The sequence below is a fragment of the Simochromis diagramma genome, unplaced genomic scaffold (genome assembly GCF_900408965.1).
Source record: "Simochromis diagramma unplaced genomic scaffold, fSimDia1.1 OVJJ01000603.1, whole genome shotgun sequence".
Taxonomy (NCBI): Eukaryota; Metazoa; Chordata; class Actinopteri; order Cichliformes; family Cichlidae; genus Simochromis; species Simochromis diagramma.
The window spans coordinates 3,369,626-3,392,848 of record NW_024387414.1 but is presented as its reverse complement, the minus strand read 5'-3'; the positions used below and the strand labels follow the sequence as shown (position 1 = coordinate 3,392,848).

Genomic DNA, 23,223 nt, shown 5'->3' with positions numbered 1-23,223 from the left:
TTTGGCAGTTAAAGTAATTCATGGTAGAAGCAATAAATTGTCAATTTAATGAGCCTGCAACAGCTTATGATTATCTCTGTAACACCATAAACTCTACTGATCTGCTCTTATAGCAAGAGGCATGTTATGCTGACAGTTAGTGGAAGCTGACGAGACAGTTAGCAAACTTTTTCTTAAATCTTCTTTTCAATAATTTCAATCATTTATTTTTATGTACAATCCTGAGGAAAAAAATACCACGGTACAGTAACATGAAGAGAAAGCGGTGGGAGCTAAACTGAGCTCATCAGCTAGCAGCTCTCAGACTGATCATCAGAGTAGAAAACCACAAAAATCCTGCAAACAGAGAAGCTACACAGCTTAACAGATTTATTAGACCACCGCCAGACCAAAGAAAGAGTATTGGTTATTACCAAAATACATTTTTATGATTGTGTAATGGTTAATTCGACAGCATCTGCAAGCTCTGACGCGCAAGCTTTTAATATAGTTATTGTCTTGATCCATGAATTTTCAAATTTTACTTTTACAAAAAGGCAGAAAAGATTAATAAAAAAATAATAATAACACATTAAAGTTACAGAAGAATCAATTTTAGTGGCTGAATGTTTGATGAAATTCAGACTTCTGTGAAAAGTCCGGTGTCTCGGCTCAGATTTGGACACAGTTTATTTGCCTAATAAATAAAAATACATTTTTTGGACAGATTTCTAAAACATTTGTGTGCTTTGTTTTTATAACAGGTGGTCTAACAAAGTCCATTACCCGCCGTGTATCTGGTACACGGCCTCTCCTGGGACTGATGTTCTGGTGATAAGACAGTAATTTAAATAGTGTGTATGTTCAAAGAGTGTGTGATCCAGGTTATTCTGAAGCTACCATGTAGAAATGTCTCCCAGACACATCATAGGAAGGTAATTATAAAGATGACAGCTGTAAGGACACACTGACTAAATGTGTGTGTGTGTGTGTTTGTCTAAAAGCTAGCTGTGCAGAACAGGCAGACTGCAGCTTTCTCAAGAACAACTTCCCCAACCTGCATCACAGTGACTGCAGTCACGCTCACAGACCACAAATAAAAATTAAATTAAAGCCTAAATTTAAGTTTGTGTTTAGTTTGAGACATTTTGTAGAGAAGATCAAAGACCTGTTTGAGGGTTACGACTTTGTTTTAGGCTTAAAGTAGGTTCAGAGTGAGGATAAGTTGGGGTTTGGCACGTAGTTGTTAGGCTTGTGGGTAGAAGAGCTTAGGATGACAGGATGACAGCAGTGATGCTAGAAGTAATACAAGTAACAGTAAGATTAAACAGTCGCACGAGTTTCCACTGGGACTATGGCAACCTGTTTAAGCATGATTTTATGTTCAGGATGTTTAATGAATCAAATTCAAGCACAGTTCAATTATTAATATGAGAACATGTAATGAGGCCGATGACCAGCTTCCTTTACACTAACATGGCTGAAACATACTGACCGGAGCTGCTCGCTGCCCATCTGAAAGAACCAACACGTCGGTCAGTTCTGAAAAATAAATCATCTCCTAACTGACTTTAATCTTTTCAGTTGTATCATTTTTGGGGTTATTTATGAAACTTTATAAACTAGACATTTACACTTAATGTCGGCTGATGTCTACTCCTAAAACAACTGAACTACAGTGGAAACTGAACCTTTTAGATCTTATGTTGTTTTTTTTTTAAGTCAGTTTAAATCCCTACAAATGAAGAGCTCAACAAATCTTCGATTTCTGCCCCTACTTTCATTGGCAAAGAAGAACTCGGCTGCAAATACATACGACTTCTCTGTATTTCAATCTTTAAGTTTCACTTAGTCATCTAAACTTTTTTGGGGGTGGACGGCGGCTGAATGAGTGGACGTAGAACAGCCCGAAGCAGGAATCCTACATTTGCACACTCCACCCGAAGTGCAGACCGGCCCCGCTGTTCTAATAGCACGTCCAAAGAGCCACGTGTTGAAGAAATAATGGCCATGATCACAGCTGGGCGCAGTGCACAGAGGAGACAGAGGAACAGCAAGGATTCAGCACTTTTATTTCATCCTCTCCTCCTCTCTCCCCTCTGGCCTCTGCTGGGGTTGTCTTGCAGCCCTGGTCCTGCTACTGAGTCACGCTGGGCTGTGATGAGCCCTTCGTATTTTTCTTGCGTTTCTTCTTGAGCCGGTAGACATGGAAGGTTTTATTCTGGAATGTTCTGGTAAAGAGAGCGTTGTAAGCTGCCGCGTCCGTCTTGATGGCATCGCAAAAACGAGGGTGGGTGGCAGGGACGAGGTCGGGGTCATCCTCTCCAGGTCCGTCCATGATCTGATAAGAGAACAAACGCGTCACCATTAACAGCAACGAGAATGACGGCAGGCTGAAGCCAGCACAATCGAGATAAAGTCCACCGGCAGCAGCCTCTGATTTCACTTTGCTCTGCCAGTTAGATCTGCCATAAAATCTGTATGGATGCTTTAGTCTAGTGCATTAAGGGCTAAAGTGAGTCTAAATTAATAAATATTCTGCTTTGGGATTATTGATTGCAACATTGATAAAACAGCAGCCAAAGAAGGCTGAACCCAAAGAAAAAAAAGAGGCAGTGCAGGACATGTGGAGATGCTGGCTTCAAGGACGGATTTTCTTGGATGGAATAAGATACTCATTAGCAGCACTGAAGGCCATTAACAAAAAATATCAGCTTCTAAAAAGGATCCCACAGAACGGCACTGTTTGCTGGCGAGATGCAACACTTCCAGTTTTAAAAGGTGGTGGGTGGGACTGTGAAAGCTTCTGAATGATAAACTTTTAATGAAAAAAAAAAAGAAAAGGGATATTAACTTTTTGTCAAATATTCAGTCATGAATATTTTACGGTTTCACACACTTGAATTCTGAAAGTGTCACGTTTAAAAACACTAAATAAGCCGCAACATGAAAAGCACTGAGCCATGTTAGAGTGGAGCTACGAAAACTATTTTGAGGCTTATAGTGAAACTGTACAGTGTATTAAGGCAGCGGCCCCCAACCCCCGGGCCATGGACCGGTACCGGCTCGGGTGTGAAATTGACGGTTTTCAGGGTTTTTATTGTTAACTCTGTTTCCCGGGGTCTTGTGTTATGAATTCATTTTCTATATATTTTCATGTACTTTGTTTTGTAGCCGTGTCTTATTTTGAAAGGAATGTTTATGCTGCATTAAGGGACAGTGAGTACAAATTAGCTTCTGAGCAATATGTATAAATATTTAGGTTCATAATCACATGCAAACACTCTGCAGTGGGTATTTGTAATTATTTGGTGATTTCACTTTGCATTTTCATTGGAGTAAGATCATCATCATCATCATCATCGCTGGAAACCAAAGTAAGGTTTTCCAGCTGTAAACGACGCCCCACAGGTCATGTGGCTTTGGCCCGGTGAGTTTGAAATGTCTTGATGGCACACGGGGAGATTTTAATGTGGTGGCTGCCTGGTGTGTACAGTAAAGATGCAAACAGACAAAACTTAAAGTTTACAGGAGAACCATCACATTTTATAGTTTGTTATAGTCATTAACACTCGGGGTGTTACAGGGAAAGCACTGGATCACTGAGCAGGAAAAAAAGGAAGGCATCCTTAAAAATGAAAGCAAAAAAAAGATGAAAAGATGCAAAGAAGGAAAAACAAAAGCAGGCAGACAGAAAGACCAGAGGTGATAAAAAAAAAAAAAGTAAGAGCTAAATAAAAGAAAGTATGAGAGGAAGCGAAGGACAGACAGAAAGAGACGTAAATCCAGCATTCCTTCAATAAAGCTGTCTAGATGTCAGATGTTGTGTACGCTGCGTGACATTTACGGCGTCGCGAGCACACCCCGACTCTGCGTTTCATGTGTCTTACACGATTCTGGGCCAGACCGAAGCTCGCCTCGCTTCTGGTAATCCAAATAGCCGGCGAGCCGCATCTGACATCAAAATAAAGAGTCTGGGGGAGTGGGGGTGAGCGGCGGCAAAAGAGTGAGAGACAGTGACGCGCAGATAAGAAGTGGGACTATTGATCTGTCTGCAGAGGCTGAGAGCTTTCACCGAGTCGCAGGAGTCGGCGCATGCTGACACACACACACACACACACACACACACACACACACACACACACACACACAGTGAGTCACATTAAATTAAAGCCACCCACATGTCCGTTGGCCAGGTCGAGCAGGTCCCGCAGTCTGCAGCCCCGCCTGTGCCTCCGCTCGTAGCAGATGCTGTTTTCCAACACCACATAGTCGGCTCCAATAGCCTTCAGGATATCGTATACTTCCTCTGGGGAGCGGCGAGCGTACACTTGATACACCTGTTCTCACACACACACACACACACACACACACACACACACACACATATAAGTATTTCCTGAAAGGAAGCCAATATTAACTTGATATTGCTGGGAGGGGGAAACTCAATTACCCGACACATTTGTTTTCTGAATTACACTTTATGAAACTTAGGTTTATTCCAATTAGGAAACGTTTACTTTGAAAAACAAAAAAAATAGAATGAAAACAATTATGACTCAAACAAAACCCGCAGGGGAACAAGAACTAAAGCTGAAAACATAAATCCCAGCTTCCAGGAAAACTCTCATGGTTCATCTTTTATTTGTAGCAGGCAAAAGATTTAAATGGACAAATTATGCAGCCCATAAATACTGCAAGAACTGGCTAAGAGCTGATTTATTGTAAGGCTAAAACGCAGTGAAACAGCAACTTTTAGAAAGGTTCAAATAAGCTGTAAAAAAAAAGCATCAATCCAACTGAATCTCACCTGTGACTGAAATCACACTAATTTAACCACTAAGTGCTGTTTTAGTTTGTTTGTTGGTGTTTTTGGATCATCTTAACGGTGAATATCACATATACTCACTACATTGTGCTTTCAGTGATTAACCACAATGACACAAGCATGAGCATCTTCCTTTGCAAACGAGCCTAAATCTGTCGGCGATGATGCAAACATGACGAGCGTTCGCTGGAGCCATTTGGAGAGCCCTTCTGTGGCTGGTGATGAAATATGGTGGAAAATCACAATGGAAATAAAGTGACAACTAAATATTAGATATTAAAAATAGTCAAGAACTGACAGAATCTGATACTAAGTGAGGGATGACTCTAAAAGTACTACAGCGTAGTATCATTGTCACAGTTTATCCTCTCGAGATGATCTCATGAAAAGCTCCAAATCAATATTTAACTGATCCAGCTCTCAGTGTATTTTAAAAAATATATATATATATATATGTCAACTGCTGTAAATAACCAGCTTAGAACAATTCACTGAACCACACTGTGTCACTGAGATGAAGTTAAGCACTGCACGGCCTGGCGGACAAAGTCCTGGCAGCATTATTGTAAAACCCCAGCAGGTTTTCCAGGCAGAGTGTCAGTAAGCATTTTATATTCGAGCATTTGATAAACAAAAATGTGTATTGCGCTCGAGTAAATAAAGAAGTCAACTAACAAAACTGAATCTAAATCGCTGCTGATTTTTTCTTGACTTTTCTTCCTCCGTCTGAACCACAAACGAATTCAAGGAGTCGTTCACGTAGCTGTAGCCTGCAAACACCTGCAACCTACCAAGCTAACGCAGTCTGGACAGTTCAGACGGGGAGGGGGTCGATATCAAACCAATGTCTTGCCAGAGGGCAGTGTTAACAGAAGAAAACGTTAATCGTTTCTCTTGAACTCACAGATTGGTGCTGAGTGAAAGTCCGCTGATGCCAACCCTACAAGCTCCATTTGATCAGCTATGAAAACATGATGCCAAGTCACCAGACACTCGGGAAATAATCAGGGCTGTAGCTGAATATAATAGACCAATACTGGTCTTATCTCCAGTTTTTAAAGAAGAGATGCCTCTTCATTTTTTTGTCGTTTTCCCCTGTGGTGTTAAAAATGGCGTCGACCATTTTGCTTGACTAAGTGGAGTCGTGGCAACTTTTTACGTTGACTGCACGAGAGCTTTTCTGTGGATCAAGATGTATGTAAGAAAGTAATGAGGATGGAACCCTTATGATCAACAACTGCAGTCCTAAAACCTCTGAGTGGGTGCCAAAAGATTCTTGAAGTACCTAAGTCGCAGAATTTTATCAGAAGTGTAAAATAAATTAAAATAAAGAAGCAATCAACCTTCCTTTATTGGTCTTCGAATGCATTTTAATGTTTGAAACGGCTTTGTTCTGCTGATTGAGCCCTACTATTGTCCGTCCATGATTTAAAGTGCACTGACATGAAGTCGGTTATGAATTGCTGCACATAAAGTGAACTGAATTGTGCACTATTATCTGTTGAGATTGCAATAGGAGCCAGAAGGCGAACACGATGCAAAGACCACAGAACTGATTATGACTGAAAAGCAGCTCATGTGTGAGCAAAAACGAAGCTATTGTAACAACACGACAAAAGGATATAATCGACTACAGCAGTGTGGATTTCTCTGAAGAAAAAAAGACATGTTTGACTTGATGGTTTAGCAAAAGGGTTATAATAAAATCAAGTTTTCCTAATTGAGGTTTAATTTACTTAGATGTAATACAATTTTCCAATCAGATGGTCATAAAAGAGGAAAATAAACCAATTTCTGTCAAATGATGAAATTTCAATTCTGCTTTATGGCTATAGCACCAGTTCACAGCGGCTTTCTCTGAGTGCTGTAAATCTTTAAGACCCCAGAATATTAGAAAAGAGAACCCCAACAGTAAGATGATCCCTTAGCAGTAAGCATTTGTGGGGAGGAAGTTGAGGAGAGGGTAGACAAATATACAGGATATCAACACATGGGGATGACAAAGTTCTCGAAGCATCATAGGAAGTTCCCGAGCAGCTTGAGGTTGAGGTTATATGTAGATTGTATAAAAGGAAACACTTTTAAAGCACCAACACCTTTAATCTCCATTTTCAGTGACCAAAAACGCCGTTTACGTGTGGACGAAAGGTGCGAACGCATAGAAAAACCTGCGTTTTCAAAAATACCCGGGTACGTGTGGACGTAGCCTCAGACTGGAATTTGCTAGTAAGAGTAACTTCAAAGACAAATTTAAAAAAAAAGTTTACAAAAGTAAAGGAAACCCCAAAGTGTGTATGAAAAGCAGTGAGTACACATGGAAATCCCATCAGTATATCTGTGAAACATGGAGGTCATGTCATGGTTGGTGGTGTGCTGCTGGCTGTGGCACCTGCTCGCTCTTTATTGATGATGTATTGCATGAATTCAGAAGTAATCCGTAAACGAACCGCACTTATAGAAAGCCTCTTCTGTCCTTATTGACCGCTTAAAGTGCTTTACTACGGTGGCCCTGAGAGGCCAAACGGACTGCAACTTCAGAAAACACTTGCAAAAAGAAAAATGCTGCAAAAAGAAAAAAATGCTGTTTTCTGAAGTTGCAGTCCGTTTGGCCTCTCAGGGCCACCGTACTTTACTCTCCAAACTACATCCATCACATAGTTTAGGATGTTGCCCGTGGTTACTTGAACATGCAGGCTGAGGATGCTGGAGATCAAACCACTGACCTTCTCATTAGTGGACTACCTACCATTGTGTGCTGTAAAGAAAGAAAAACTATGGCTATATAAAAGGACCCCCTCAAATCTCATTAGCTCGTTCTTTATCCTGCAGCAACCACATAATAGATTTTATTGCTTTTTATTTCCACTGACATGTCTGGAAAAAGAGACTGAAACTTGCTTTTCCTAAAAATGTTTTTGTGTGAGAACTAAGTCAAAATCAGTATCGCCCCATCAGCTCAGATTTGTTAAAGAATACACTCTGTAGTTTTTTTTGTACAAAAAAGGTGATTCCCAAAAATTCCCAATTAGAGGACAAAAGAAGACGTGGCAGACCTAAAGGACTATCTACAACAGATGAACAGCATCTGAGGAGAGAGACACCACAGTGAGTGTCTACAGGTTCTGGATTTTAGTCAGTGATGTTGTGCATCTTGTCAAACTTATGAATACAGAGAAGGACCATCAGATTGCTGAAACTGAAAGCAAGCATGCAAGGCAAAGGCTTCATTTTCAGCTGCCAATTCAGCAAAAGCATATCCGGACAGAAAACACACAGATAAACATCATCAGTCATGGACTGACCTCCTCAACATCACCGAAGCACTGTGGGATCCACTTGACCGAGAACGGGAAAAAGGGCAGAAACATCCAAAGAAAAGCTCTGGGTGTCTATGTCTGCTATTTCTGAAGAGTACTTAAAGGAATTACAAGAGAGTGTGCCTAAGAGAGTTTGTCTGTCTTAAAGGTAAAGGTGGTCGTTAGTATTGCATAAACTCTGTTTTGCTTTATATACTGTTTCCAGTATTTTGCCATGTTACGATAAATCACTATAAAACTCTTTATCCCATTTTTCTAGTAAAATACAAAGACTTGAGGGGTGGCTCAAGACTTTTGCACAATACTATAGGTATGCAAATTAATATAGAACGGACTACAGCGGGTGATGGGAATACCTATACCTGTTGTCCATTAATGAATAATGTTGCAGTGACATTTATCTTGCACAAGAAGTGGGACCATGTTTTAAAAGACATTTATGCAGTTTTCTTCCATAATAACAAAGAAAACAGAGCCACGTTTGCACAGCTGTCTTCATGAGGACATTCACTTCTAACACCTTACCTAAACCTAAACAAACTCTAATCCTAAAACGGAGTCTTAACCCTAAAACAGCCTTTTCATAAGGACCAAAATGTCTTCACTCTTCCAAAATATTCTCACTCCAGTGGTCTAAAACTCAGCCTGGTCCTCATAAAGATAGCTGGACACAGATAAAGCCCAGTAGGCCTGAAGCAGTGTCGTGGTCCATTAATGAGCTCCATACTAGGCTCGAGCCTCGCCAGCGGCTCAGCATGGCTGACTTCCCGCTGGGAGGCAAATCACAGGCTCAGCTACCCGAGAAATGACCCACACATTACTTTCCGCTCATTGCAAAGAAGACACACCGCATGCAGAAGCAGAAAAAAAGTCATAATAAAGGTAATTCTCCATTGTGTTTGGTCATTAGCTGCATGTGGTTTGCAGCATGTTTGGGAAAAAGTGATATTTGTCATGTTTTCTATTTCACTGTCTGAATTCAGTCAATATGGGAGTGACAACCAGTTATTTAAGTGCATTGGCAGGGCATGTAATAACAGGCCAAAGGGAAAAATATACTAATGAAAACACAATACAATGAGAATTCATGAATAATACACAGAAGTAAAGTGAAACGCTGCCTTTGCTGCTTTAAACCTGATTTCAGCAGGAAAAAAAACACTCATGGAAAAAGGGAAAAAGAAAACAATGCCTCCGCAGCATTCCTCACATACATTACAATACTAATATGCACTCAGTACATGCGCCACCATTCATCTCTCCTTTACTGGAACACAGCACTTTTAGGCTCCATTCTTCCTACGTTACCATTCATCCCACTGTAATGGATGCACAATGTACTCAGTGCATCTTCTGATCCCATATTCATTCAGACAATCACTGCAGGTCAATGGCCCCCATCTACAGACAATTCCCTGGTCTCTCACGCAAGACATTAGCACAGAGCTGAGTGAGATGGATGGGTGGGGATGTTGTACAAAACAGATTTCACTGTGTAGAGGAGGGCGGGAAAAGCGCAACCACGAGATCTGGAAATAGCCTGAAAATTCTGACACTGACTGCGGCACCAAAATAATGTATAAAGGTTAAATATTACTTAAATAAAATTGAATCAAAACAAGGGAAATGCAATAAATGGTGTGCAGATACACTCGCACTCAGTTACTGAGGCTTTAGTCTAACTGTGGACTCAGACTGTGGCTGGTAACACAAACATATCTCAGTTCACTTCATTTCCAGTTTCACTGTTCATTTTTTGGATTTTTAAAGAACATAATTCAAAATGCAAATCAGCAAAACTGAAAAATATATAGCATAGCATCTTTATTTATAACGCACTTTACAATGTTGGCCAAAGTGCTACAAATACAAAGTAAAGAGAAAACAGCTTAAATTACATTAGAATATCTTAAAATTAAATATAATTAATAACAAGCATATTAAGAGGCAGTCCCGCTGTGCTGAAAGGTAAATAGACGTGTTTTAAGATGTGATTTAAAAGCAGATAAGGAAGGTTGCACACAATGAGGTTTTAAATATTTTTTCTAGTGTTTGAAAATAACTTTAAATGGTAAATGGCCTGTATTTGTATATTTATATAGCGCTTTACTAGTCCCTAAGGACCCCAAAGCGCTTTACATATCCAGTCATCCACCCATTCACGCACACATTCACACAAATGGTGTATTAATGACATTTTGGACCCCCCCAAAAAAGTGAGGGACAAAAAAAATGCTAGAAAAAAAAGAGGGGGAGGGGGTTTGGAGGGGTAATGGGTTTTAGGGGGTTTTCATTATAGAATTAAATTGTTTCACTTCGCACGTTTACAAGAAGCAAAGAAAAAAAGGAATCCACACTGACTGGGGTTAGTTGAGCATTTGTGCACTGAGAACTACAAAGCAATAGATGCATCTGCACAGCAGCCCTTCCTGACTGATGTGAAAGCAGTCCAGCATCTGAGTGTGAGCAGGTTGGTTCTACCCAGCAACTAGGGCTGTTCGATATAACCATATATATCGGATGACGATATAAAAACGTCTATCGTTTCATTTTACGCTATCGTTTGTTTCGCGGTGTCGCAAAATAAGCTGTTTACGGCAATATTTCTTCATCGTTTTGATGTCACTGTAGTGGCTAAATTCATTTCTTAAAGTTCTCTCTTTCTCTTATATTTAATATAACCACACTACAGACGGACAAGCGCCTGTTTTTATGTGTTGTGGTTAGAAACAACGACGGTAACAGCATCACGTGTCCGCTTGTTTATGTTCCACATAAACCTTTCACACTAAAGCTCAAGATCCTGTTGAGACTTTTCAAAATAAACTGAACCACGTGAAAGAGCAGATTATTTACGGATGACAAGTAAAAAAGAGCCGCCAGGTGCTAAAAAATAAAGCTTAGACTCAAACGTTAGAACAGGCTGTTCCCCCGCAGCACGCCGTGTAATAAATACTCACAAAGAAAACGGCGGCCGTTACAACTTATGTCTAAAAATGTATCGTTTCATGCGTCAGTTCATGCAACACTCGACTCCAGCTACATGACGCGCGAGATTCACAGAATTTACAGAAAATGTTACATTTTTGTGATTTATATCGTTATCGTGATGATAGAATTCTTATATCGGGATATGAGATTTTGGTCATATCGCACAGCCCTACCCTCAACACAAAGCTATTACAGGGCTCTAGACTAACTTTTTGCCATGGGCGTACCGGCACAAAAGTTAGGCGCACACAAATTTTATAATAATTTACATAATCTAATGTGTTTTTCTGGATACACTGTGCTTTTTCAGCATTCAAATATTGATGACACCGTGTCAGAGCACTGGCTATGAATTTCAGAAGGATCAGGCCTTAACTTAACAGAAAAGTTAGCAATAGTTCTTTTCCTATTACAGCTACATCCACTTCTGTCGTGCCTAGGCTGCTCACTAGGGCTGGGTATCATCACTGATTTCTATAATCCAATCGATTCCGGTTTTCAAAGTCCCGATTCGATTCAACTTAGCCTCAGAGAGTCAGAAATATTATAATTCTGATCATTTATCAGTACTGACTTCATCAGAATTGTGAACATCACAGCAGAGGCCTTTGTGTGAAAGTAACTGAGAATAAAACACAGAAAAACATGAAGGAGATTTTCCTGGTCTGGCTTTTTATAGCAGATAACCTTAAAAATATTCTACAATGTTCTGCATATGAAGTTTAAATTTCTTCAGTATTGAACAACAGAAAAAATAGGCTTTCTTGTCCGAGGTCATTTAAGTGAAAAAAAGAAAAGAAAAAGACAGCAGCTGACAGCGCTGTAAACAACGGTAGACTGGTGGGTAATAAGCGAATGAATAATACAGAAAACAGAGATTGGAGACGAGAAACTGTTCTTGAAGTACAGAGAGAGAGAGAGAGGTAGCTGTGCATGAAGTGTGATTTTAATTGTCGTGGAAGCAAAACAGCAAAATTCATCAAGACATTGATCAAATGTGAAGCGCAGTTTGCTGCTTCTTTTGCTGCTGGCTCGGCAAATTTTGGTTGGAGAGAAACAAAACCTGCAGCTCAGAATCAGCACAAAAAGATGTAAACACAGCGCGGACCGGACGCATCAGAATCCCTAAGCTCCGACAGCGTGTCCGTCTGCGGGCCGTCGGGTGGGAAAGCCGAGAAAGACAAAGCTGATTCTGATGCGTCGGGTCTGTGTTTACGTCTTTGTGTGGAGTCCGTGTACCTGCTCTCATCTGCTGTTTGGTTGTTGTTGAAATGGTTTTGTGAGCTTTAATCTGAGAATCTGGCGTTTCTGGCAAAACACAGTTATATTTAAAAGTCGATTCAGGATTTAATGAATCGATGTCGCTTTATTCAAGCTACTCACCTCCCACTTCCACCTGCACTTTCAACTGGACCACGGCCAATCAGAGAGGTCCCGCCCCTTACTATCTCTGATTGGTTTAGTCCACGATAGGGGCATAATGTGTGTCTGTTGTTGACCACAGGGAAGGTTGCAGATTTTTTTTCGCTACCCGAACAGTTGGTCGCACAGGTGCAACCAAATATTTTTTTTTTTTAGTCGCACCACTGAAAAATTTGGTCGTATTTGCGACCAAATTGGTCGCACTCTAGAGCCCTGTATTATGTTCCATGACAGAAACAAAAAACTGTTTTTCTAATTGTACATATAAATTTTAAACTTGAGTTTCAACTGCTCGTTTTTCCCCTTACCTACCCACAATGGGCCTAGTGCACCGTTTCAATGAACAAGGGTAGGGATAGCTCAGCAGGTAGAGTGGTCACCCCTTGATTGGAAGGTCGGGGGTTTGAATCCACTGAACGGCTACCCTGAGGTACCCCTGAGCAAGGTACTGTCCGTACACACTGCTCCCCAAGCGACTGATTGGTGGCTGTCCATTGCTTCACTGAGTGAACGGGTTAAATGCAGAGTAATTTCCCTACAGGGATTAATAAAGTATACATTATTATTATACATTCCATTACAGATGACCCAAAGTTGTCACTCATCCATTTCCTTAACTGTGTATCCATTTCAGGGTCGAGGTGCGTTGACATTGGGCGAGATGTGAATATTTCACCAGTTTCGCACAAACAGCGTTTGTGTACTAACGTGACCCATGTCTCTGGGAAGCCACGCAGTAACAACACTAACACACAAACTCAGCTATATGAGCGGGACTTTCACAGATACTTACAAACCTGTGATTATATTTGTAAGAACAAGAACTGTCAGATAATATTCAGATAGTTATTGATGTATATAATTCCAGAAAGACCCAAAGGTTAAAAACCAAAACAACTATCATTTCTTTGAACAAGGATAACACAGAGCACGTGATACCTTTGTGATACCTAAGTAACAAGTAATAACTGGAAGTGGAGGGGCTTCTTTGTTACTCTTAAACTGAAATCTAAATTAACTGGAACTCAACCGGTGTGCTGGAGAGAAGATGGAGAAAAGACGGCAGATCACGGTCACATTTCTGCATTTTCTAACTTTACATGTCTTTACCTTGGACGCTTTCCAGATGAATTACATCACACAGACAAATATCTTTTAAAGGTCCTACTGGCAGCGAACAAAAAAGCCATGACTAAGCGTTGGCTCTAGAAGCATCGCCACACAATAACTTGGTTATTACAAGTGTTAACAATCTACACACTGGGGAAGAGCTGACATATGCATAAGACTTCAAAACAAAAGTGGGAGAGAAAAGGTGGGAGAAATCGCACCGTTATTTAGCCTCTGAAACAGACTTGATCGCGTGAGGTGGAAGAAGTGGGTTTTTTCTTTTTCTCGACCATTCTGTTTAATTGTGAAAATGAATAAAAACAAAGACTCCAGGTAGAATCTTTACGACATAAAACATTTTGAGAAAATTGCTGTTGTGAACTGATGAATATCCACTGAAGTGAACTGAATTCCGCTTTAAAAGATATCACTGGCTCGTAAAGCTTTGTCAGATCTCACACCTCTTTCAAAACACAAATATTACAGCTGTGATTATTCTTAAAGCGAATCCAAGCAGCTAATTGGCATTCAAATCCACCTGACTCGGTGTTATGAAGCTGACACTGTAATTACCATCAATTTACTTCAGATTTTCCATTTATTGTGTTCGTGTTATCTTGCAGCCCCTCTGGCAGTTTCGTTTTATTGCAGCCTACAGTACCTGTCTGGTCCGCTCCCGCAGGTCTTTATCTTCATAATGGGGGTGGTTGGTGAGAACTCTGCCTGTGCACAGCTTGATACCCGCCAGCAGCTGCATGCTTCCAGCAAATACTGCCTGTTTGGGTGTCTTTGTGCTGTGGACAAACACAGAGAAACGAGACAGACAAATCAGTCACCTTTCTAAACATTTTCATAGTATATTGCATGACTAGGCTAATATAATACAGTATATGTTTAGAAGTTAAAGCAACAGAGAGATGGAAAAAGTTTTTAGGCTATCCACACAAACATCGAGTCATCAGAAAAGTTTGATTGAATTTTACTTTATTTTATGGTCTCCTGTTGTTATTCACTGCACACGTTTTTGCCTTTTGAGCTGCTGCAATAATTGGAACATACTACTGATGGCATTTAAAAGTTTCTTTCAGAGACGGATGAATTAAATTAGAAAAAGATGCCAAATGATGTGCAGTTACAGTGCTACGGAAAACTCTACATCGCCAAGGACGAGCTTTGTAAAGCCGTGGCGTGTTAACGTGTTAATACAACTTAGTTTGTTGTGTGCGTGCATGAAAATGTGTGTGTATTCAAATCTTTTGCTGTGCCCCTGCAAACTGTGGTCAGGTACATCCTGGTTGCATTAATAATTCTCCAGATAAACATCAAATTGACTGCAGTGCTATTGTGGCAGACAGATCAACACCGCTGTGCATGTATCACTCAGAAAGACATTTAAAAGTTTCAGTGCAGCGATGGAAGGACCAGGGAACGACACCCACTGCAGTGGAACTTCACCAATTAGGCTTTTATGGTAAACTAGGCAGACGGCAGCCATAAGAAGACAAACCTCTCAGCGCTTATTATCTGTGTTAAGTGGTTAGCACTGTCACCTCACAGCAAGAGTCCTAAATATGAGCTCGAGATGTTCCAAGAGACAAATTTGCTGCTCGTTTACATAAGGAAAAGTAGACGAATTAAATATGTAAAAAGTATGAAGCTCCCAAATTGAACAGATAATTATTATCTGCATTATCTGTGCAAATTTCATATGTGCATTTCAAAGCTGAAAATCATATTCTTTGACAAATCTCACCGAAATATGTGGCCGTTTGAGCCATTTATGAACACAAACACAATGTCAGTCGAGGCTAAAGTTAGCAGTGCTAGCAGTGCCTCATTTCCCTGCAGGTTAAAGCCTGCACACCTGGGCAGCCTGTGGTTGCTCACTGCTGTGGTGGAGTGGTTATGTGCGACCCAACAGTTAACAGCATTCATGCATTAGTTCAGTCCCTGGGTTTAAAGACCAATATTTCTGGTTCAAACATTTTAATAGTCTAGTTTACTAGTTGTGCGAATCCTTAAACCCAAAAGCACCTTTCTTTGAGCAGCTGCTTGTGAAGGTTTTTTTCTTGAACCGAATCTAATAAAATTTAATGAATGGTGGCATCAGAGCTGAAATAAGAATGAAAATGGTCCTTGAAGAAAATCTGAAGAGGCCTGCAGACCTGAAGCTTCAATGGAAAAGAAGCATCTAAAAAGTCTGGAGTTACCTTTGGAGATCAGAGATGTCAGTTTCTGACTTAACTGACCAGCAGAAAACTCGTCATTAATGTTTAGTAAGTGCAGATCGAAGGTTACTTTTTTTGTTCTTTCAATTAAATGTTTAAGACTAAAGAACATCAACATTGGTGACTTTTCCTGAAATGAATTCACCAAAGAAAACTGAAGAATGCTGAGAACGCTGTGCGCACTGCAAGCTCTCTGTACAGTATATACTGTACGCGTGTAGCACCGTAATGACCGGCTGGCTGTTTCTCATGTGGATGTGCACATATGCATGAGTCTCGTAGGCGGAGCGGAGTGGAGGGTATTCAAACATGTTCCAAGGTGGACGTGTGGGTTGATGCTTTGGCCTCCTGACCTTCAGCAGGAACGCGTCGTTGTCCTTTCTGTCCATTTTGCTTCTTTGCTGCCCTTAAGCCAACATTTTCTTTCCTTCCATGTTGATTACATTTAATTTGATGTTTATATTCTTTTATGTAAATGGCAGAAAGGAACAGCCAGGAACCCTTTGACATTATAAAAATGAAATAATGATGTTCTTGGCTGAAAGAGACTCTCTACTGTGGCCAAGCACAGATCCTGCCTTGCTTCTATTTTCTCTTTGTGTGCTTAAACGTGTATTTGAGCGTGTTCATTAGTACCTGTTGCTCAAATTCTAGAGCACCATTAAGAAGATAATGATCTCGATTGTCACTCGAATGCAGTTTCTAACAGCTTGACAAGCATTTTAGCTTCTTCTTACCAGCCTTGTTTACCACCACAGCAGGGAGCTGTCGCTCAGCTATACTCTTCCTGCCCACCAGCGCCAGAAAGAAGTTACCAGCTAGCTGAGGATTTGGCTTCTAAAGAGTCAGTTTGCTTTAAGTTGGTGGAGACAACAGGCTGACTTCCTGTTTGTTTCCTGCCCCCCTAAAATCTCAAGTTGAATATTTAATCAATCCAACGAACTATGAATCAAAAATCAGGATTAACATACACCACATGACCTAACTGTAAACTGAGTCAGACCAAAAATAGCTTCATGTTAATAGGTTTGGACATAATCTATTGATATCGAGCTACTTTTCTACAGTTTTACATTTACCAGTTGTTAAAAGTAGTTCTTTCAGAAATTCGTAGTGATGGAGCTAAAGACCACGAAAACAAAAAGGTCTGAGTAAGTAATGGCCAGGCGCACCTCAGGAGAGTAGTTCTATTAATGTTATGAATTATATCTGTGGTTTTGCTGCTGTCATGAAAAAAGAGAGGGCAAAAAAAACTACATTAATACACCAAGAAAAGTCTCGACCTTGTCTGGAAAAACATATCTGGACCAATTCACCTGCTCGTGCTTTTATGATTTTGGTATAAAGATTTGTGAGAACTGTCAAAGGCTTTTTAAGAGTCATGCCAGCATTTGCCTTCAGAACAGATTAACTTATCACCCGCAGTCACAAAGGACTGAAAGCACTCTTTGACCTCTTTGCAAACAATTCAAATTCAACATAAAGCTCAGCAACACAGCCGCAACCCACTTTTGTCTGACCGGATCAGCTTTTTGTTACACTGAGCATTCGTTCTTTTTACAGTTTTCCAGAAGAGGAGAGAAAATGTAAAGACATAAACCTGAACAATAATTTTTAAACATCCCTAAATTACAAACGTCTGATGACATGATTTTGATTAGACTCCAGATTTTTTAAAGACCGTAGGCTCAAACATCGACACTGCATGAAGATTTTAAGAGGTGATGACGGCCTGTTTTATCGCACCGACTGCGCATCACTGCATTATTGGTGGAAATTCATGGCGTTTGGTAACTTCGCACTTTTTTCCAGCACAGCTTTGAACCTCAGCGGTGGTCTCAGCATTGAGCAGAACTGAAAGCGCCTCTGTGGGCACGCGGGGTCTGAGCAGCTGCTTTTCTGATGATTACTTTGGTAACTTCCAAAACACTCTTAAAATTTTCTTGCCTTTTATATAAATCTTATGTTCCACCTGCAGAGAGTGCAGCTAACACTCCGCCTGCACACAAAGGGTTACTGAGTGGAAGTGATGATGATGATGACTGATAGTGAGACAGAGGACGTGACTCCAAGTGTTTTTATAGAAATGCCAGGATGGCCATGGATTTTCTGCTGGTCTCACTTCTGATTGAGAAGTGTTCAATCAGGGACGTCGCTCTGACTCTGTCTCTAAACTGCCTCTGGATTAGCTAGAAAGCAGAGGAAGACACGCACACACACACAAGCACAGATCACAGACACCACTTTCCCCATTTAAGGATGAAGCCAAATGCTTCTAATTTAGACAATTTAAAGCACGACAAGGAGGAGGATGACAGGAAGACAATTAAGGGAGCAAGAGCGGGAATGAGAGTAAGAGGAAGCAGAGTATTTAAAGAATAGTGAAGATACAGTCACACCGACAGAGCAGAAACACACATTGTTGCTGAAAGACTGATATACAAATGAGTAGTGGCACATATTTCTTAAGCATGGATCAAGCAATTTGTTTTAATTAGACAAACACAATGACACAGATCCACAAAACAAGGAGAGAGAATCCCACGAGGACTGGACAAGAATTATCTGGGGACCGTCAGAGTTAGGAGCTTAGCTTTTGTCTGGACAGGATGAACAATTGCAACTCTTCTTCTTCTTCTTCTTCTCCTTCTTCTTCTTCTTCTTCAGATGACCCCTGTAAGGGTTGCCACAGCAGACCCCCCAATCTCCCAGCATCCTCCTCTGTCACATCAACCCCCTGCATGTCCACCTTCACCACATCCATGAACCTTCCCCTTTTCCTTCATCCTGGCAGCTCCATCTTCAACATGCTTCGTTCATAAGTGAGACTGTACAGGTTTTAACTAAATGCTGAAGATAAAAATGACTGACATTGGATTATTGCGATAATCCTCATCTCTATGAAAACAAATTAACCAGTCTACATTCAGACTGCAGCTCTTAGTGAGGGTAAAAGGAGGAAATTCTGCAGCTCAAACTCCACATTATTATTCATCTCGTCTGTATTCTCCACCACTTGTAGAAAGAGATGTCAAAGCTGAATTGTCTGAAGTGTTTTCTTAAGACTGGAATTTATTCTGCGGTGCTCACATTCACCTCATTTGTGTTAAACGGGGCAAAAATCTCAGGGACAAATATCTCAAGACCTTGAAAGATGGATACACGCCACCAGAGTTTAAGTGAGATGATATCTTAGCAACATTAAAACTACTTCAATGAATAACATCTTGTTGCAGTGCATCTATGTATCCATTTTCTTAACCGTTTATCCTTCAAACCATTCCTGAACCACTTCTGCTTTGTGGCAGGATGCTTTAACCTGCTGAAAGAGGCCACAGCCATCGGGGAATACAGTTTTCATGAAAGGGTGTACGTGGTTTGCAACAGTGCTTAGGTAGGTGTCAAAGTAACATTTCGGCAGCAGACGAGGGTCAGCATGGGCACCTTGATTGGTTCTTCTTATTAGCTCGTGCGTTGGATCGGACCTCACGAGCCACTTTTCGCGCCGCACATGCATCAGCGAGCCTCGGCCACCCGGGACTCTGTCGCTGCTTCACCACTGTTCCCTCGTTGGACAACCTTTGATTGATACCGACCAGTGCAGACTGGGAACGCCCCACAAGAGCTGGAGTTGTGGACATGTTCTGATGCATTCATCAGGCAAAATGTTCACCCACCCACTAACAGGTGCCACGATGAGGAGATAATCAGCGTTATTCACCACCTGTCAGTGATTCTATGCCTGATCAGTGCATGTATGTGTGTATATGCATTTCTGTTTGACTTTAATATTTTGTAACATAATCACTTCATTTTTGTTTTGTTGTGTCAGTTTTTATTGGCAGAGCTAATTAACCGACGCGTCAGTGTGAATCAGCGCTCCGCTGCATCAGTTGTATTGAGTAGGTAGAAATTCCTGACATGCAGAATGTTTGGTTCTCACTGAATGCGTCTCTCTCTGCTCAGACATGAAAGTCGATTAAATTAAAAAAAAAATTGGAGGAATTCTGAGGCAGAGAAAAGCTTCTATTTTCACTTATACTGAAGAATAAATGGTGGTAAAGTGAAAGAAAAATATTTTCTTTTGCAACCATTTACAGATTTGGGATCAAATGTATGCCTGTTCACACTCGGTCATGAAAAAAAATAACGTAGTGATGTATGCTTTAACATTTTTTGACTTGTCTGAAACAATTGTTGGGAGTTACCAACCTCACTCAGAGAGCTCAGACCAGAACAAGCTGGGGAAATGGTCACTAAAAACGCTGGACGACATCATTTCATGGGTTTTGAAACATTTTAATGAATATATGTTTGGTGTTTAAGATTTTAAACGGTCTGGCAGCTCCTCCACTGCTGCTTCATTTTATTAGCTTTTGCCCATGAGAATCTTTACAATCTACGAGCATATCGTCAACTAAAGACCGTACTGTAGCGTTTTGTCATTCTGCTTTTGGGCGATCAGCACTCTCTGCGAAAGCTTGAACTCAATGGAAGTTGAAGTCCTGCCTGATACCATTAGGTACTGCAGCGCTTTCACCAGCTTTATTAAAATATTTGCTGAAAGACTCAGACTTGTAATCTTTCTTTTTTTATGGATGTGAGAATCTTTTATGTGACATTTTTCACATCCAACCTGCTGAGGGACTGTAGATGTAAATTAGCTTTAAGCTAACTTCTGGCACAGTGCATCAAATGGCAAACACTGATGTTAATATTGCACATGTACAAATATGAATAAATAAAATCAAATAAAAACATGCTTACTGGTCACTTTGGGAGTGGTTGTAATGGTCTTTAAGAAGAAACTGAGACACAATGTGTTTTCCTGTTTAAGCGTGTGGACTTGCTGTATAAACACATCAGGGTTTATGCTGACTTTTCCAGTGGAGTCGTTTTCCTTCACTGAATGGGTCTCCATGCTGAGTAGCTAGATGAGCCTCCTGAATTTGCAGCAAAACTGCTGTCAAAGCTCTCATTAATAATTTCCACTGCAGCCTTCATAATTCTCGAAAACAGCCTGTATATCTTACACCCGAAGGGCGGGGGTGAGCTGGAGGGGGATGGGGGGGAAAGCAAGGTAGCTTTCAAAATAAAAGCATATTAAATGGTAAATGGTTTGAATTAAAGCTCGTGAGATTTGTGCCAGGAGCGAGAAGGATGGACAGGAATAGCAGAGAGTATATCAGAGGGACAGCTCAGAGACCAGGCAAGAGAGGCCAGATTGAATTGGTTTATGTGAAAGAGCAGTGAGCTCCTCCTGTGTCCTGTGAGCAGGATAATGACGACGGAGCTGCCAGGAAAAGAGAAAGGCCGAGGAGGAAATTTCTGGATGTACCGAGAGCGGACATTCAGGAAGTAAAATATGGAAATCAATGATTTGCTGTGTGATCTGAGGAAAAGTTAAAATGCAATTTGTCTGCACTTTTAACCTTAGCTGTTCTACACAGCTCTTTAAAATGCATTTCTTATTCAGTCATTCACATGCACGCACATGCACACACACATGCACACACAGAGCTGCAATGCAAAGCTGCTACTGGTGCAACTTCAGCGTTTGGCCTTCATGTTTTCAGCATGCAGAGCAGCTGGGGATCAAAACACCAATCCACCACAATCCAGAAGCTGATTCACAGGAGGCTGGCATTATCACTCGGCCTCTCTATGCGGTGGAATATGCACGGTGAGCGGTGTGTGTCAGGAGAAAAATAAGAGGGAGGGAATTGTATGACGCAAAAATATAGAAATCACTAAATCAGAGTCGTGACACTGACATCAAAATCCAAGTCCAACAAATAACCTCATTCAAAATGTAATAGATCCCACTTCTGACTCATCTGTGCTGTGAAATGCGAGGTGAACTTTGTTCCCTGTTGGAGCGACGGTGCAGTGACAGCAGTGAGAATGGACTGAGGGGCCTAGAATCTGCTGTATTAAACATGTCTGGCTTTCCGCTGCTCCTCTCTCTGCTGCACGTTAACATTTGCACTGCCTTGAATACTTCATGCAGAGCAGCAAAACTACCTCGAATTTTCCCTTCATTTTTTCAGTAACCTCCTTTGACTGACACTGTACTGCTTTTGCAAAAACCAGCGTGGAAACATGAATCTGAGAAAAGCAAAGTTGCACCGGATTCAGGAGGAAGCGGAGAGAGAGCACACCGGCTAGATGGAGGTGATGTTTGTGACTTTAAAAACTGCTCACTCTCAACTATAACTCAAAGTTGGAGGCAGTTGAACATCCAGGCAGTGCTATTGATTTATCGACTGCCCATTTAGAACACAGTATCAGCCTACAGCGGAGCTGTGGAGCCAACTCTGTTATCAAGTGCAAACTTGTGAATTATGGCTGCACCTTAGTTCTTCAAACTCATAAAGTCACGGGTCATGAAAGAGAGTCTTGGGAATTATGATAATCTCCTCATCAGCCTGTCTTAACTCACACACTTCTATACTAATGAGGGCCTCAAGCATGCGTCATTAGCCCTGACGAGGGCCCTCTTATCTCTGATCTAATAATCCTAATCTCATCTCTGAATCCATCGTTATCAAACAAACATCTTTATCCTTTCCCTAATCTAATCCTAATTCTAGCTGGAGAGATTGTAAAGATAAAGACTTTCTCAGACCTTGTATCCTTTGACAAACTCTTCATTTTAGATCAACCAAAGTCAAACAAATGCAGCTACAATCATCACAACGAATCTGCGACAGCTTACGCACGCAAGCTGTTCACGAAATATACTTTCCTCCACACGCTGCACGTACGCTCGTCCTACCCTTTACTGTGCCGCAGTCTGAATATCTGCTTCTTGCATATAAAACGAAATAGCCTCGGCCTCAGTCACCTAGAGAATACAGCGTAACATGAACCTCCTTCCCCATCTTAACACTTTCATCTGGAATGTAATTAGCGCAGCAAGAAGCTTAGCACTCCGCCCTGCTCTCAGCCCCAACCAAGGTAACTCTAGGCAGCCCCTAATCCTCACCGCCTAATGGGATTAGCTCCGGAGGGAAGGGAACCCATGTCACACACACAAATACATTCAAAATCCAAACCTCTCCTCTGCTGTCTCACTATCCATATCTCTCTCGTTCTCCCTGTGCCATTCCACTAAGTGTTTAATAGGATTATACCAAAATTGTCCATTTCTTAGAAATAGAAATCACATCTGGTCCACTCGGTGTCATCGCGCTGAAGATGATAGGATGGAAATAAGAAGCCTTAAATTATCATTCACCGAGTCTATAAGTGAACTACAGGGAAAACCTATGTTAAGTCATTCTAAACTGGTTTTAATGTATTGAGGATAGGCTGGCGTGTTTGCATGGCAACGGGATTATCTGAG

The 23,223-nt window shown here is 41.0% G+C and overlaps 1 protein-coding gene across 4 annotated transcripts in view; it reads right to left on the bottom strand.

Annotated features, from left to right (window-relative positions):
* Positions 1-1,344: 1,344 nt before the first annotated feature.
* dpy19l3 (dpy-19 like C-mannosyltransferase 3) overlaps positions 1,345-23,223 on the bottom strand; it is a 68,361-nt gene continuing 46,482 nt past the window's right edge. For all 4 annotated transcript variants that reach the window (XM_040011214.1, XM_040011215.1, XM_040011217.1 and 1 more), the window contains 3 exons: positions 14,309-14,441; positions 4,161-4,319; positions 1,345-2,320 (listed from right to left, as the gene is read on the bottom strand). In XM_040011214.1, coding sequence (XP_039867148.1) covers positions 2,117-2,320; positions 4,161-4,319; positions 14,309-14,441 — 496 coding nt within the window. In that variant the 3' untranslated portion in view covers positions 1,345-2,116. The remainder of the gene's footprint in view (positions 2,321-4,160; positions 4,320-14,308; positions 14,442-23,223) is intronic.